Here is a 17,963-nt window from a genome sequence, read left to right on the forward strand (position 1 = left end):
ACACCTAGGCTTCTTGTCTGTGCATTTGACTTGTTTCTTGAGATGCGTTTTAAAACGAATGTTTTAGCAAAAATGCACTTATTATACTGCACGAGTTGTATGAGAGTTTGTAAACAGATGTTGTTATATAGGTTAGCTGTTCTTATATGTGGACCCCGATTACTTCAATTAATGAAGAATGTTTGCCTTTTGTGGATTCTTCACTCACTGTGGCGGCATGCAAGAAAAAAAAAAGGTTTTCTTTAAACGAATGTAGCTCAGCGGTTGTAATCATTATACAAATGGTTATTTTGTGAGTGTGGTACTCCTTTAATACATCAATGGTGCTGACCACCAGGGGCCAGATGCACAAAAGTGTGTAGATTCACGACTACAATTGTGAGCATGCACAGAGGCAGAAATATGCATACGCATTCTTTTTGTCAGATTTTTAAAGCCGTGTGTACATCTCAATCATTGTGGCGCTGGGTGCGTGGACACATGCCTCATTTCAACACCCACAGTTCACCATGAGCATACCTTTGCATATTGACCCGTGTGCCCCTCCACCATTCATTACACCGTCAGTGAGAAATGAGTAAAGAAAATGCAATGTCACCCAATGTGTGTTGCATGGGTGAGGTTCTCCAACACTGCCAGAGCAGCTGTACTAGCACACGGCTATGGATATTTGTGGCGTTCGTACCACTAATTCAGCACATTTCTGCAAATAATTGTTGCAGTGAAATCTCAACCGTTATTGCTGTTAAACATCTGATGGATCGATGATTCAGCCAGAGAGCTCATGTGGAAACTAAATTTACAGGGAGATGAATGTAAATAAAAATAATGCTGAAATGCATCAATCTTTTTAGATTAACTTTAGAAATACGACTTTGATTGATATTTTAACACAACATTGGCAGCCAAACAAGCAGTGAAGCCACAAACAACTGAAAACATTGGTCCTTATCATATTTCCTGTAGATATCAGCTAAAAGTCTGTGTACGCCCGCTCTGAAGACTGCGTGAGGTGCACACATTCCCACCACAAATTATTTTTAAAAAAACAAAAAAAAATGTTACTTTTTTATTGGTGTGTGCTTATTTTCAAATAATTTTCCTGCATGTTTTCTTTTTTTTTTTTACTTCAGTATTAATTTACTAACTTTTGGGCCATGTCTTGTTGAATTATATATATATATATATATATATATATACACACACACACACACACACACACACACACACACATACATATATGTAATTATCATAATTGGATATTTAAATGTATGTTAGAAAATTTCTTTAATTATAAGCACTTTTTCCAAGGTAATTTCTTGTTTTTTTAACAGTATTTTTCCCTCTAATTTTCCTTCTTTTTTTCTTATTTTCTGTTAATTTTCATGCACTTTTTTACTAATTTTTGTGGCATTTCTTTTTTCGCTGCTCATTGCCTTCTTTTCATGTTGCCCAGGTTTCAACGGGTTAATACACTGGAGAGTGCCGAGTATACAAAAAAATCTCTGCAAGTATAAAACTAAATTGAACAAGCAGACTTGATTTCAATTAATAATGATTCTGTTGCAGCAACAGCACATGCTGATGTATCACCAATTAATTACTAAAGACGTAACAGTGCAATTACAGTAAAAGGGAGAAAGGATCCAAAGTGTCTTCCACAACTGGACAGAATTCAACATATCGTCTCATCCTCCAGCTTTTGTCAGAGATCTTCACCTCAATTAGCTCTTCACACTGTGCCTTCATGATCCATTTCTTCATTTCTCACATTTCTGTCCAAATCAACACATTTCGACTGTGGCAAGTCATTATCAGAGGGAACCCATTTCAATTAGTGACTGTGACTCTAATAGTCAACCCCCACTGACGGACAAGGCAGTCTGGATGGAGAGAACAGACTGGAAGAAAAAACCCTGAGGGGGGGGGCAGGAGGGGAATAGAGGATCAGGGCAATTGAAATGGAGAGACAGAGAGAGAAAGAGTGGAACTGAAAGGATTAAAAAGAAAGGCTACTGTGATAAGGAGAGAGGAGAGAAATGAGAGGAGAAGAAAGTGCCGGAGTGGAGATAAAGAGAGGAAGGAGAGTAAAGGAGAGCTAGAAAGATAAAGACAGAAAGAAACGGAGAGAGAAAAAAAGAAAAAGTGTAGAGGCAGACAGATAGACAGATAGACAGGCAGACAGAGCGAGGGAGGGGGAGAGAAAGGTGTAGAGCTGATAGAGGGAGCAGAGCGCAGCGGAGCAGGGCAGCTCTCAGACGGCTGTCTAGACAGTGTCAGGGGAGGTGTTGCTGATTAATGACGCACCAAAAACCATCCACCCCCCCTGCCACACACACACGCACGCACACACACACGAACACACACTCAGCCCCCTTCCCTGCATCTATCAGCCACCCACACTCATTGGCTGCGTCTCCCTCTGTTTGTCTCTCTGTGGCCTTTTCCCTTTTTTCCTCCACATCTCTCTGGGTGCTTTCACACTGACACTGTTTTTACCTCCGTTCACCTGCCGTCTACTCTTCTCTTTCCATCCAACCTTCATGTCTCTTTCTCCTTTCTGTTTACACATGAGGCTATTATCCAGCAGGGTACTCCTTGTTTTGGTGCAAACTTGCCCTCATGCACACACAAAAGTTACCACAGACTGGCCAGCTAAACTTCTTATACTGCAATATACTTTTTGAAAATAATAATATTAATAATAATACATTTTATTTATAAAGCGCTTTTCTAAAAGTTTGTTTGCATTTGTAAGTATATCAGTTATTTATGTATTTATTTATTTATTTTTCCCTTTTTTATTAATGAGTGCCAAAGGGCAGTATAAAAGCAATAACAAAAACCGAGCATTGATAGGGAACACGTACATGGGGGTAGATGGAAACAGAAATTTAGACAAGACCAGACAGACAGAATAAAACAAAACAGAACAAACAAAAAAAACAATGACAATCACACAAATAAACGATCAGGAATGATGGTATTCTTACTGTTGTTGATATGTAAAGTGGTTATTTTACTATAGGTGGTTTCTGAGGTTATTCCTGTACATGTGTTTAGGTGCATGTGATAGATAGATAGAATCACATATACATAATAGTGGATTTAATAATACAAAAAAGAAATAAAAAGCAATATACTATTGTCTGCAAGCTATCAATGTGATCATGTGATTCGTTCTGTTTTTGAACTCCATGTTTTTAGTTTTCCCTGAGCATCTCTTCCCAGTGCGGCTCGTAAGCTCCTCCATCTGGCACAGACGCCATTAAGCAAACAGATCACCAGTCACAGTGAGTATACTGGCATTTGTTTGCGGTTCTGTATTTGCGAGTCTTTGAGAACATGCCAAATTTTGGTTTTTGTTTGGAGTATAGTGCCAGCCGTACCCGGTGTGACATACAAGCTTCAATTCCTGGATGATCAAATATTTACAAGCAAGCAAAATGCAAATGTCGGGGATCTTTGTCCTGTGATAGTGTTCCCGTAACCACAAAACAATTGTACATGGATGAGTACTAAGAAAGTAAGCCAACTAAGACACAAAGAAGAGCTGGGAAGAGACAGAGATTTCTTTTTTAGTACAGCAAGTAAAGCAAGTAGAGAAGACAAAAGAGATCAGTGAGTGGGTTCAGGCCTTCTTTCTCTCACTTTAATTCATTTTTGTTACCATCTTTATCATCTATACTTTCTCTCCATACTGTCTGAATGTCACACGCTGTTAAATGTGCTACTTGTGGTAAGTTATTATCTTTAAGTGATTTCCACATGTTGTAGAATTACATCTATTCAGACACCAAATCAGGTTTGGCAGGAATTCTGACGGATTTCTTTACGACACCAAGAGATTGTTTTATGGCACAAAATGAGAAGAGGGAGCTTCACTTTCAGCACAAATGGCCCTAAGGCTTTTTCGCAAAGGTGAAAAAAATTCATACATGATTAACCTTTTCAATAAAGCCACAGAGGAAGAAATCCAGGTAATGGTACCATCAGGGTTATGAGAAATGTGACTCACACTAACAGCAGTATTAGAATAAAAAGGAGTCTGCCAAAGGTCTTGTCCATAATATCATTTGTTTATGGTAATTATCCCAAGGCAACACAATTATATGACAGCAATGTCACATACAGCATCCTTCAAAATAAGGCTTTAAATGTGAGTCACGTGACATGGTTAGTGGAGATCCGGCTTTAGTAGTCTACAGTGGTCAGGCGAGGTGTTTTGCAGTTAATAAGGATGTTGAAGCAGCTAAAAAATATGTTTTCTGGAGACATTTAAAAGCATTTACAGCCCAAGAGCTTACAGCAAGATGCCGGCAGTCATGCCAACATTCCAATGTTGTTAAAGATATATTGAAGATTTTTGCAACATTGCAGAAAAATTCTGCTAAATATAGACAGTCTGAATGATATACAGTGCACCAAACTTCATTCTCAGCTGAAGCTGAGTTTTCTTTGCTGGTTTCACAGATGTCTGAAGTTAAGTAAAGGGTGGAATGCAGAGGATGCTGACAAGAAGATGAAGGCATTCCTGGAGGCTAACCCATCACTAATAAGACTGAAGTCAACAACCTTTACAGATGGAAGATATGGGAAACCATAACATGCATAATAATCCACCACTCAGGTGCATTCCAGAAGATAAAAACATTGGGAGTTCCTTCATAAACTACTGAGGTCTGTTCTCAGATGGGATGAATCAGTAAAGCCACCTGAGGGTGAGCAGGCCCACAGGGCTGCAGTGCCACGGCCAACGCCCGCAGAAATACCCGGAACAATTATGGTTCACTTTCTACGTTCAACTGGCGAAAAGACAGGACTCCTACAGCTTATGTCAAGGTAAATTTAAGACTTTTAAAGACTTTTTTAATGCCACTCAGAATTAAGTTTAAGACCGATTTTCTAATAACCAAAATTGAGGCACAATTTTATTTTGCTCATATGTTTATTGTAACATAAATCATAACTTTTTTGTCCCCTGAAAAAGTAAGATTATCTTCTTCAAATGTTGGGAAAACAACCCTTTTTGGAGTGGAATACTCCGAAGTAAATAAACATATTTCATTATTATAATGGTATCAACAAAAGCGGCAAATATCTGGCATTTCTGGCCTGATTTGCAGACAATTTTGTGTTTCTCATTCTGCATGAGAGATTCTGCTACTTGGAATCCCGTTATGATGAGTCTTAAAAATGAATTTATTAAATAATATAACAGAAAATAAATAAATAAATAAATAAAAATGGATGTTACCAATTACTTTGAGATTTTACAATGCAATGTCAAAAAAAGGATTCACGCAATTTTACTTCCTTTTCTGAGCATTTTTAAGACTTTTGAAAGATTATTTTCCGTCAATTTAATACCAGTGAAGGCCTTTTTCTTGGATTAATGACTCTGATGCCCGTTGACTTTTAAAGGATCTGCAGGAACCCTGAAGAGATGGTTCTACATGAAGCATGTAAGACTCAGAGCTGCAGTGGGAAGGCGACCGCATCACGAGTTTCCAGACTTTATTAGAGCCACAGTTTAAAAAGTAGAAGTTTAAGGAATGCAAGAGAGCGCTGTGTATGTCCGACATCAAGTGTGTTTTTTTCTTTTCTGGGGACATGGATGGGAACCTTAATGCTTTGTGCTACAAAGAATGTCATTATCATTATTAACTTTGAACAACTGGTACTGAGTGAATCCTTAGAATACCAACATTGAGATTTAACTCATCTCTTGATCCTGAGTTTAACAGGGCTGTGAGAAGTTATTCCTATATAAAGTCAAATGTTTCTTCAGCACCCTCTGCCATGACTGCCTGGGAAACTCTCAAAGTTGTATTGAGAGGATTTTGTTATTGAGTATGATGATACTGTTGATACTGATTTCCATGCATTATAACTGTGAATTTCTCTCAGGTTTGTATCGTCTTCTTTTGGGTGCCTTTGAGTGGGTGGGATTAGGTATTTTGTTTGGAAAGAGGCGGTATCTTTTTTTATTCTTCTGATGAACAGTACCAATGCTATCTTTCAAAATAAGAGTAAGAGTCGTAACACAAAATAGAGCTTCAAATGCAACAGTATCAGCACATGAGAACATAGTACCGATGGATATTGTTAAGAGCAGCTTTTTGCCATAAACAGACATCTTTAAAAAAAAAACTCTGGAACCAGTTCTTAATAAAGTTTTCCCAATATATATTTTAATCAAATTACTAACATTGTGGGTCTGTTTCTGGCCTAAATGTACCATCATTGCAGTTTGAAATGAATTTTCATATTATATATGATTTCATATCATATATTCATTTCATATTATTAAATCACAAAAACCTCTTCTTTCACAGGTTGAATGGTGTGTGCAGAGCAGAGTTTAAAATGAGCGACCACGCAGCCTTCTTGTCAATGTCAAGGCATGTAAATAAACTACACCCGAATCAAGTGTACCCAAAACTACAATTAAATCATTCCACAACCAGAATCCATAGATTACCAGAACCATCCTGGAGGCGATAAAACACGCTCACTGCAGCCACTGTGAAAACATGGACAGTTCAAAAGCAGCAGCCTACAGCGTAAGAAGAGGGAAAAAAGGGAAAAATTGCGATGCCCAACATGAAGAAGCTGATGGGATGGCATTTCACTGGAGTTTTACCTTATATGATTTCATGTGATTGGTAAATAATTGGTCAACTCATTTTTCATTTTGACTAGAAACGTGCTGCCTGAGAAATGTGCAGCCCTATATTTAACTGACCAAAGTCCACTCTAAATGTCCTAAATCTTTAGTTGGTCACACTGTAATAATTCCAGTCAGACACATAAAAGCAAGCTAGCAATACACGTATGCATTAAACAAATTGAGATGCAATAAACTGATCAATTTATCATGATACAAATTTAACGTTGTGTTTTCCAGCCCTACCTGACAGTTTGGCATTGTGAAGAAGCCTTTTAAACATGGTACTACATATCTGACTCTATATAGATACTAGGAACACACGAAAATATCGATATTGGCAGATAACAGCTTTGAAATAAAATATCTGCATCGCTTCGAAATAAAGATTTCTACTGCTATGACAAGCCGATAAGATGCCGTCAATTATGTGACTTCTATTTTTTGAAATAGGTCAAATTTGCCCTAGTTTGGACTATTTCAGGACTGTTTCAGAGAGAGAATCATCCAAGCCTGTTTGATTGGGATGAATGTTACAGTTTTGCATAAATTTTGTTACAGAAAAATAAGTATGGCATTTTTTACAAGTACCCTAGGTTGAAGTAACGTACTTGTTTTGAGTAGTTTACATTTTGAAAAGCATTGAATTAGAACTGCATCTGCAAGTCAGCCTTCATGATAAGAGTAGGGGTCATACGTTAACAGGGGAGACTTGGATGTTCTCTGTCGGCCAAAGTGAGTGAGCAAATATCGACATATTGGATATCGGCAAAAATGAAATATCATGCATTGCCACTAGATGCATTTTTTTGAGAGGCTGTAAACATCGACTTAAGCTATAGTCGTACTTTCGTCTGTGTCCTCTCAGTGAACTCGGCCAGGCTGTGGGTTTAATAGCAGTGAGTGCGGCGATGATCTTACCTCCGAGGCACCTTGTCGAGAGCTGCTGTCTGAAGGCCACAGACACCCATCCTACACATCCAGACAAAACAAAAACAAGAAAGAATGAGAATCAGATTTTTAAAAGATCCCAGGTGGCACTAAGATTGAAGATAGTTCTTTACCTGTCTAAAGATGAAAGCAATTTCATGTTTGAGCTATAGAGCGATTTTCACACTCATGTTATGAACAAACATGAGAAGTTACTGTATTTAACTTTTTTTAAGTGATGAATTAATCTTTTGAACATTTAATGTGTATTTGACAAAGTGTTACGTTTGTGTTAGATTTATTGTCATCCAAAAAACTTTAGAAATCAACAGTCATTACTACTTTGTTGTTTAATATGTCTGGGATGGTTTTTGATGTGAGACCATTAAGCTGACGGTACAAACTTTTCCTCTTAGCAAAAAAGGATAAAGAGTAAAAAATAAATAAAATACCCAAAAGTAACAACTTAATGAGGACACAAAAGATGAAACAATGCTACGTAGTGCCTGATGGCTTCAAACCCAAAATCTTGCACTGTTTAGGAGCGAGGACAACAAAAGGCAGACGGCTGCTGTCTTAAAAATAAGCAGGATGAAAGCCACAAAAAACACAACTATCAAATAATTGCAGTTCTGCTTCGTCTACATTTGACTTGAGGATCTTTTCTGAGGTGGCACAGTCAACAATATTTAGAGAGGAAAAAGCAACATGAAAAGGAGGACAAACATGCATAAATCCTGGTAGTTTATATGTCTGTATGGGGCAAAGGCCACCGGCTATTCTTCCAAATTGCACTTTCCCTGCCGCAGGGCTTTGTCGGCTTGTTGGTTTCTGATGTTGCATTTATGGCATTTTTTTTGCGATGTGTCTGCTTCTGTTTGCATAATTTTTTGTTTTGATTGGATGGCGCAGAGCAGAGAGTGAGAGGAGAGATGAAAAAGACAAGATGAGAGGTTATTAGCTGAATATAAATAATCTGTAATGGGACAACCAAGCATACAAAAGCTTTCATCTGTTTTTTCATGTACTGGTTAAGAAGCTGGAAAACATCAACGCACCAATAATTTTGCATTCAGTACCTGAGTCTATTTTTTACAATGTGCGCATATGCAAGTTTTTACGTGTGTGTATTTGTCCCAGAGCGCCGACATGTCAGTATGGGGGCAGAGCCGCTGCTGTCTAGACGGCACTGTAGTGAATTAAACATCAAGGCCTGACAGAGTCTGGCTCTGAAGAAACCAATTCAGCAAGTTCACCTAACAGACTGGAGCAAAGCTGTTACCTCAGTGAAACTGGGACAGAGACTCCGACTGGGATAAAGAGATTCATTTAGCTCAGCGCAGCTTTACTGGGAACAAACTGGTAAGCTATGTTTGTCCTGCTTCCGAAATAAAAGAAATGTACTGCCGCACAGACTACGCAGCACGGACATGCAGTGAGAACAGATGAACAGACAGACACGCGCACAGTTTTTCACTCACAATCAGTTTAGATCAAAATGTTATTGGCAAGGAGGCTGAAAGAACAGCCCTGCCAGAGCAACTAAACACATCCCGACACAAACAGTATCTCTTTGTCTGTCACACATACACACACACACACACACACACACACACACACACAAACACACAAACACACACACACAGTGTTACTGACCTGCTGCAGGGCATGGTCGTGCCTGCGGGCCTGGCTCTGCCTTGTTATGAAGGACCAGGTGGAGAGCTTGTAGTGGTTGAGCAGGCAGATGATCACCACCACCATCACTGTCATCACCACGATGATGATGACGATCTGAACAAACTCCAGTTCAGCTGCGCAAACACACAGAAGGAGAGAAGGGGGATGAGCATCAAACGTTTATACTAAAGATGTGCATCTGCAAAATAAACACAAAAATGTACATTTCAAATAAGAAGTGTCTTTGCACAAAGGGTACATCTGCACTATTTCTACTTTGAGGCTGTTTAGTATAAAACTGTGCAGGAAAAAGACTGAATGAAAAGTAATTATTCAAATGTTGGGATTACAGTAAAGCAATGTATCGAGAAAAATCATATTTTCACAAAATATCATTTTTCTCTCTGTCTTTACCAGAATGTTGACAAGTAATCTAAAAAGCTAACAGTCGGTCTGATAACAAGAAATTCTTAAAGCTGCAATTGGTAACTTTTAGTCATATTTGCTAAAGCTGTCACTGCGTCGACACAGTGGTACATGAGACAGATAATCTGCAAAAAATAAAATATGTTCCTCTGTAGTGCATCAGAGTTGGGGAGTCTTTCACACTGCTGTCAATCATGTCAATCATTGCTGGTGAACTGCAGTCAAACTGTCAAACTAGGCAGCCTGTTAATGCACTGCCTATTTCTCACCTCAAATGTTTTCAGAAACATTTTTTTTAGTATACTGTTTAGCTGTAAAATGAAGACGTTTGTGACCTGGCCGCCATGTTGGAAAAAGTCTCCAGAAATAAAATAAAACACCACTTACTGGCCTGAGCAACATTCCACGTTACAGCTAAACAGTACACTAAAATGTGTTTCTGAAAACACCTGAGGTGAGAAATACATGATGCAGTAAAAAAAATCTTAATTCATAATTGAGCAGTGCTGCCTGTTTAAGAGCAGTGATGGACATGATTGACAGCTGAGTTAGAGCCTCCTCTGCTCTGATTGGTTGTTTTCAAACAGCCGTGGTGAATTCTAGAAAATGCCATCAGAAGCAGTAGGAAGAGGAGGAGGAACATGATTTTTTCTCACAATTTATTTGTCCCATGCATTTAACAACAACATAACAATGACAGTTTTAAGAAAAATGACAAGTTATTTTCATAAAGTTAGAAACTGTAGCTTTAAAAATTAAAATGTGAACATCTGCAAATCCACCATTGCTGGATATTTGACCTGAAGGAACGCAGTGATTCCTTCAAAAGCTTCAGAACAGGCTACTGAATGGATTTCATTGTAGGAATTGGGGTAAAAAGTCGCAAATTGTTGCCTTTAAGAAACTTGAAATTTTTAAAGGCAGTAGATTCGAATATGCTCAGCTTGTTACTCTTGTATACCCGACAATAATGTCAGAAAAGTCTACTTTTAAAAAGTCCTATTCACAACAGCGTTCTACAATTCATGACAATTGGGTTAAGTAAGCTGGTAACTATCTTGTAATATAATCAAAAGCTAAAAACAGTAAATATCCTTTTTTTGTTTTCTAAGCTGTGAAACAATGTTTTAAATTGAAATATTCAGACTTTTTAACGAGGCAAAGATTCCCTGATTGATCACTTTTCTGACTAACTGCCATAACTAATGTTGGCCAGCAGGGGGTAGCACAGGTCAAACTCCAAGTGAGTTTGGTGTGTGTGTGTGTGTGTGTGTGTGTGTGTGTGTGTGTGTGTGTGTGTGTGTGTGTGTGTGTGTGGGGGTTAAGAGAATCTACAGACAAAAGCTGAAAATCACAGAAAAGATGAGTGTTGACACTCTGGTGTCTGTCCCAGCTTACAGTGGTTTCTTTGTCGAGATAACTGAATAACTGTGGTGTTACTGTCCTCAACAAACAACACACAGTGACATGCATGCACGCGCACGCACAAACACATGCACGCACACACGCACACACACACATGCCAGCATCAGCGCTGATCTGGGCCTGGCCTCCCAGATCAGGGCACCGCTGGGAGACAATGATCACTGCCTTACAGTCACGTCTGCCGCTCTTGTTCATTGTTTCATCCTTTTTTCTTTTTTTTGTCCTCCCACTCTGTCTCTGAACACTTCCTGCATCTCCACTTGCCCCCATCTCCATCTTTCCTTTAACCCCGTCCCTCCACCCTAGTCTTTTATCTGTAACAACTATCTTTTTGTACTCTCCCAACTTTTTCTGCCTTTATCAATTCTTTCTTCTTGCATTCCTCCCTCAACCACCATCATTCTCCACTCTGTTTCTTCATTGTCTCCCACTTTTGGTCCCCCCCGTCTACAGTTTGAGAGTCTTTCGTTGTGAGTCGTTGGTTCGCTCTGAGCAGAAGTCTTGACCTTGTCTGGTCTTGGCACCCAGTCTGACCTCTGACTCATACGTTACTCACTGCTGGACACACACTCACTTTATTTGTGTGTGTAGTGTCTGTGTGTGGCGTGTTTAAACAGTTTGTGTCCTTGTGTATTTGCGGAGCTCTGGAAGAACAATGACACAATGTTCACTCAGCTATTTGAGCTACAATGCCTCGATTCTGGCGGACACCTCCTCCACAAAATGTGCAATTTTTCGAGTGCATTACCCACAATCCACCATGGCAGTTTTTGATACAATTAGGATGTGATCAAGTAAAGACAAGATGATAATTTCTGAAAATTAAAAAGAAATCTGAAGAAAATGTCATGTATTTGATTACCACTGGACATAGGACTGATGTAAGTTCAAAATAAATCATGCATTCTTACAAAAACAGTTGAAAACGTGAAGGAAACACATAAAAAAATCAAGGCAGGGACCAGTCTAGTCCAATAAAACCCAACCTTTCCCAGTCTTCCCAGCCTCAGTAATCCTCCCCGGCTTATTCGTCTGCATTAGGGTGGGTTAATGTCGAGCCTGAGCTGAAACGTAAACCCACCCAAACCTGCCTCTGCCCACACCACAGCAGCCACAGGGGAGGGGTGGGGTAAGACTGAGAGGAAGGAGGCCAACTAGCGCAAACCACATGGAGGGCGGAAAAAAAAATGCTGAGAAGAACGAAACCTAAGCCAGTAAAACCAACCGACATCAACCACCAAAGAGCGGAGGAATGAGGTGCTTAACGCGAAACAACAACGGCAGACGAGCTCGACAACTTTTCGGTTGCGAGATGAAAGGCGATGAGTGAGGTGGTGAAGTGTCAAACAAATGAGTGAGTCCCGCCTCATTAATGAATGCATGAGGACGATGAAGCAACAACAATACCAAAGTGCCCATTTCTCACACAACAAAGTGCAGAAAGCGAAGATGAAGAACCACAACGGCAGTAAATGACCCTCTGGCAATGTCATCAACCACACATGAGAGGAGAGAAGCAGAGGGTTCTGGAAAAAACTTGTCCAGCCAAAAAAATTACCTAACATGCCATGAGGGAGAGACGCTGAGGTTAAGTTACATTACAGGAACCAGTGCTCTGAAAACCACCAAAATCCCTGTACATCTGGTTTCTGCATGTCTACTGAACCCCTGCGTCACTTTGAGAGCTAAGCAATTCCTACTTATGAGTGCGGTGTTACGCAAGTTACTGTTACGAGCAATAAGTTACAGTGCTTACTTACTCTTCTCAAAAGTAATTGAATTACTTCAGCAATTACTGCAAATGAAAGTTACTAGGGAAAGAGATTTTTGTGTTACTTTTAAATAACTGCTTCAATTTGTGTATTAATGCACACACAGCTTTATTGTTTTAGTGTTGCTGTGGCACAATGTATGACAAGACAACTGTCAAAGTCCCTCTATGGTTGCAGCTATTATCCCAATAATAAAGTAAATACTGGGACATTCAGACAAAATTGATGTTTGATAGGCCTATTTATTGTAACCTCGACAGGAATCAAGCAATGCAAGTCATTTTTTTGATACTGTTGTTATAACTGTTTCTCAGACATTTGACAGTAATTTCAAATGTTTAATTTAGTTTAAAAAATATTGTGATATTTTCTCCACATCACCCAGCTACTTTAGATCATTACCCAGACAAAATTAACCTTATTTCCTTATTATTAACCTTAATTCTGTCTCAGCCACTGCCAGTTGGCCTACAAGCTAACAAGCTAGCAAACTAGCAAACAACATTTTTGGTGCAATGTGGCACCAATTTTGGTGCACAACAGATTTCTCATGTGATTCTGGGTCTGAATGAGGCTCAAACATGTTTGGCTGAACCTCCCCAATGTTTCTGCTAATGCTAAAGCTAACGCTAGCTACCTTGATGCACACTACTCCTTCACTGATCTACCAAGCGCAAGCAGCTAGTCAGGGGATCAAATTTATCTCAAATCATCCAGAGGGGAACTCGAAAATCTGCATAAAATTTCAGTGCAATCCATCCAATTGTTTTTAAGACATTTCACTCCATTTCACTCTCTCACATGGTGATGCTAAAGAAAAAGCTAGAGGATCACTAAAGTCATTAGAATTAATTATCAGTGTACCATGATTGTCTGTGCAAACTTGTGCCAATATATCTGGTACTCTTGAAATACTTTGCTGAAAAAGAGAAAATAATTTAACCTGATGGCAGTGTTCAATTAAAGGCCAGGGGATGACTGAAATCATTAGGTTTATCCTCTGGGGACCAAGAATGTCTGTGCAATTTTCATGGCAGTCTAAAGACAGACAGACTAATATTGCAACATTAACGCTGCAAAAAGCAATGACTGATAAAATCAAAGCAAACACAATCTTTTATTCATTCCTATCTTGCTCATCATAACTTGGCCCCTCTAATATGTTTTGCAGCACTGAGGAGCCAAACACTGAGGAGCCATCCAGAGCTAGCTTGAGCCACTACCAGCCCAGGCCTGCGTGCTCACCACAGGGAGGGGACTGAGGGAGGATTTCATTCAGAGAACAGCCTTCTGGGAAACCAAGTCAACCCGGCCCTTCTGTAAGCCTACCGCATAAATATCACATACGCTGCTTTCTGCTGTTGTGAGAGCCACACGGACCAGATGCCTGACTCAGAGCTGTCCTCTGAAGTATAGGTGGGGATGTTTTTACAGTTCAAGCAAAAACAAAAAGCAAAGCGGCCTCTCGTCTGAACATCGGCGCGGAAGGAAGCCGGAGGAGGAGTTGAGAGGGGAGGAAGGATGTGAGGGGAGAGAAGAGAGAAAAGAAGCAGCAAAAAAAAGGGACGGCCTGTCCTGCCTGAACTCCAGTATCCACCCAGTTCAGACGCTCCAGAACACAGTGTACAGCACTGACTCTGGCGCAGGCCACAGATCAGTGTGTGCTGGCAGTCTGCATTACCAGCACCAGTCTGATGTTATTACAACAGTAATCCACTTGTCAAAACAATATCAGGCCGGCGTCTGCAGCACCCTTATTCCTTCAACAGGCTGAATAATTTGCATTGCAAGCCAGCTGGCCCATCGCTTTTTTCCTGCCGTGGTGAGGAGAGAGGCCATTGAGTTTATTTAAAGCATGTGAAAGTGACCGTTCAGACAATACCATTGCATTACTCCTTCAAACTATGTGCAGACGCTGGCTGCAACTCAGAAACACACACCTATTTACTGAAAGTAGTCTGCTGGATAAAAAGACAAACATAAAAAAAGGATAAACCTGGAGAACAAGGATCTTAGGGATCAAATATCCTCTCAGGTTGTCTATAGGGCTGTGTTAATTTAACAAGATACCATACCATTACAGTGATACCAGTGCCAATAGAGTACGTCATGTGTGTAGTGTGTGGCAGGGCCATATTTTTGAATGCTGTGGTGCCATCTCGTGAGCTTAACTGCTGACGGTCAAATAACGTGTGCTCAACTTCACCACACCCCAGACTGTGAGCTCCTGTGGTTGTGGGAACATCTCAGTTTGCACTAGGGGTCGACTAATATTGGTTTTTCCGGGCCAATACTGATACCAATTATAAGTACCTAATGAGACCAATACCCGATACTTGGAACTGGTATGCATTTACAATAAAAAAGAAAATCTTTCTGACAATATTTAGAATTGGAATTATAACAAACATTAATGTCAAAACTTTAAATACCTTTAGCAAATGTTCACTTAAAACTGACACTTTTAACATAATTTACAGAAAGTTTCCAGCATTTTTCTTTAATAAAGTCAACTGAAAATTTGAATTAAAAAAAAGAATAAATAAGAAATAGCTCCCTAAGGTTTTACAAAGTAAAAGTTCCTTTGTACTTTTTAATTGATTAATTTTATCGGCAATCATTAAACGCTTATACAGATAATCGGCAAAATGCCAAATATCAGCTCCTATAATTAGCCAGGCCGATGATCTGTCAACTTCTAGTTTGAGTTAAATCAAAGAACGCTTGCAGTAATTAGCTTCAAGCAAAGCCATAGAAATAGTCGTTTTTTCTGGAGCTGGGTACAAAAAGGATTGAATGCAGATATTGTTTGACTGGAGAAGTTTTAACACTACTTGGCACTGGGTTATTCCAGTCATTCTCCGAAAATTTGTGTCTTCAACAGGGGGTCTGCAACTCCTAGGAGGCCCTAGACTTACTGCAGGGGGCCTGCCAAACCAAATAATTGTTTTATTTTTGAGTGTTTTTCTATTTTCAATGACTAAAAAATTTCTGCATGTGCAACAAAGTATTATCAAAGACAAACTGCATTCATATGAAACGAATAATTACCCATGAATCCATGATGTCAAAATAAATGACTCTACATTATCTATCGTTATTATTGAAGGTTGAGTTTAATATTCAAATCAATATTATATTTGTGGTGAAAGCAGTGCTGCCTGCAGACTTGGGTTTTTGGCTCGAGTGTAGTACTTTTTATTTAATTGGATGGGGGAAAGTGTTTAGGTATCTTTTGATAACTTTTGTGCCCTTTGGGTGGTTTCCCCTCATAAAAGATAGGCTGTAACCTACTGAACTGGCTCTTTCACTTCCACCAGATAGTATCATTAGTAGTCATAGCTTAACATGCAATTCTCAAGACACTTCTGTTATTTAACTGCAGCCGTTTTTGTGGCTGAGGAAGTGAATCTGCTTCCTTAACCAGCAACAATGTGGTGGAAAATATACCCAGCCCTGGTGTCTCACAAGATTATTATTTTAGCTCCCTACTGTAATTTCAACTTCAACTTTCAAAATAAAGTTTGAGGTTGAAAGATGAAGTTGAAAGTAAAGTAGGGAACTAAAATAATAATAGTCATTAGAGACTACTGTTGGGTATAACTTGAAATTTGTGCTGAAATACTACCTTAGCTTCAGCACCAGTACCAAAATGTTACTTTTCCTTTACATATTATCATTATTTTTATAGTCAGTAGGGTAGGGGTGACAGGAAATCAAGTGAGGGGGTAGAGGAATGACAGCCAACAAGGGTTCACAGCTGGATATAAATGTAGAATACTAGCTTACAATACTTTTTGATACTCTATACAACAGACACATTTTGATCAGTACCGAAAAATACTACGGTGATAGCAAGCCTTATCAGACACCAACAGCCCTCACAGTAGCTCGTCCCCAATCTCTGTTTAAAAAAGCCAAACACTGGCAGAGAGTAAACAGTGAGGAGAGAGAGTGCACACACGGTGACCCATTGACATCTGACCTTTGTGTGTGTGTGTGTGTGTGTGTGTGTGTGTGTGTGTGTGTGTGAGAGAGAAAGAGGCCAACGGCAGGTCACACAGTTCAGTGGACCTGCCAGTGGAAAAAAAAGCTGTCAGAGCACAACACTGTCTGAGGACACAGACAGAAATGCAAGAGATGTTATCACTCTGTAATGGAACATTTATTATATTAACCCAAATTACCGACATGTTCTCACTATGGTATCTCGTCATTTCGGTAGTTTTGGTTTTAGGTTTTAAGATATTTATCTCTGCTATTTCATTGCATTCACTGGAACTACAAAGCAATAAACCTGAAAATGAGTTATATACAGGACTGTTAAGGGTGATAAACACTGTTTTTGTGAGAGCCACAGGTTATTTTGTACACTCATTTAAAAAAAAGCACAGAATTATCTGCCTCTGTCAACTTTTCCCTGCTAGCTTAGTAACAGCCTGTTTTAGTGCACAGTTCCATCTAACTTGGACCAACTCACACTGCACAAATTTATTCCTGCTGGCAAACAGAAATAGTTAATGCTGGGGAAAACTCTGTGACTAATGAGGGCGTCCAGGCTACCCTGTTTGGCCCTGAAATGAAAATCAGGCTAATGGTTATCTATAGAGAATGCTTACACTCAGCTGGGGCCTCTAACATTGTTATTGCTCAATAAACTTAACATTTATGCTCAGATGACCTTCGACGGTTCTGTGAGAAAAACCAGGCCTGACTTGTTCAGTTTGCACAAAGGAGAAGTCTTTTGTCCCAAACCACGTGAACGTATTCCGGTTTGAAAGTGGATGTGTGCTGACAGCAGAGCTTGAGCGTACAGGGGAACAGCTCACTAGCTGCTTGCTAATTCAGAGTAGGAGAGCTACTCCCACCAGCAGAGGAAATGCCTTTTCTCTCTTGTCTCTATCCGACTCAAGCTTCAGCTGTTATGAACCCTATCTTGCAGCCGAGCAGCACGAAGCCCAAGAGCTAAAGCAGCAGTTTGTGGAATTGCTGCAACAGACGCCCGTCAGTAAAAAACGCAGCCTGACTGGGGCGCTGCTCTGGGAGACAGCAGAAAACAGATG

The 17,963-nt window shown here is 39.6% G+C and overlaps 1 protein-coding gene and 1 long non-coding RNA gene across 2 annotated transcripts in view; one reads left to right on the forward strand and one right to left on the reverse strand.

Moving 5' to 3' along the window:
- Positions 1 to 17,963, reverse strand: part of LOC121945193 (low-density lipoprotein receptor class A domain-containing protein 4-like) — a 270,140-nt gene that overhangs the window by 9,802 nt on the left and 242,375 nt on the right. Inside the window, 2 exon segments of the mRNA XM_088084994.1 lie at positions 7,592 to 7,642; positions 9,257 to 9,411. Coding sequence (XP_087941120.1) covers positions 7,592 to 7,642; positions 9,257 to 9,411 — 206 coding nt within the window.
- Positions 96 to 7,140, forward strand: LOC148188190 (uncharacterized). The gene is made up of 3 exons (XR_015778080.1): positions 96 to 3,293; positions 4,474 to 4,842; positions 5,425 to 7,140. It is a non-coding gene; the product is annotated as an uncharacterized LOC148188190 (long non-coding RNA).

Source organism: Plectropomus leopardus, chromosome 11, assembly GCF_026936395.1.
Source record: "Plectropomus leopardus strain MGB_pleo_1.0 chromosome 11, ASM2693639v1, whole genome shotgun sequence".
Classification (NCBI taxonomy): Eukaryota; Metazoa; Chordata; class Actinopteri; order Perciformes; family Serranidae; genus Plectropomus; species Plectropomus leopardus.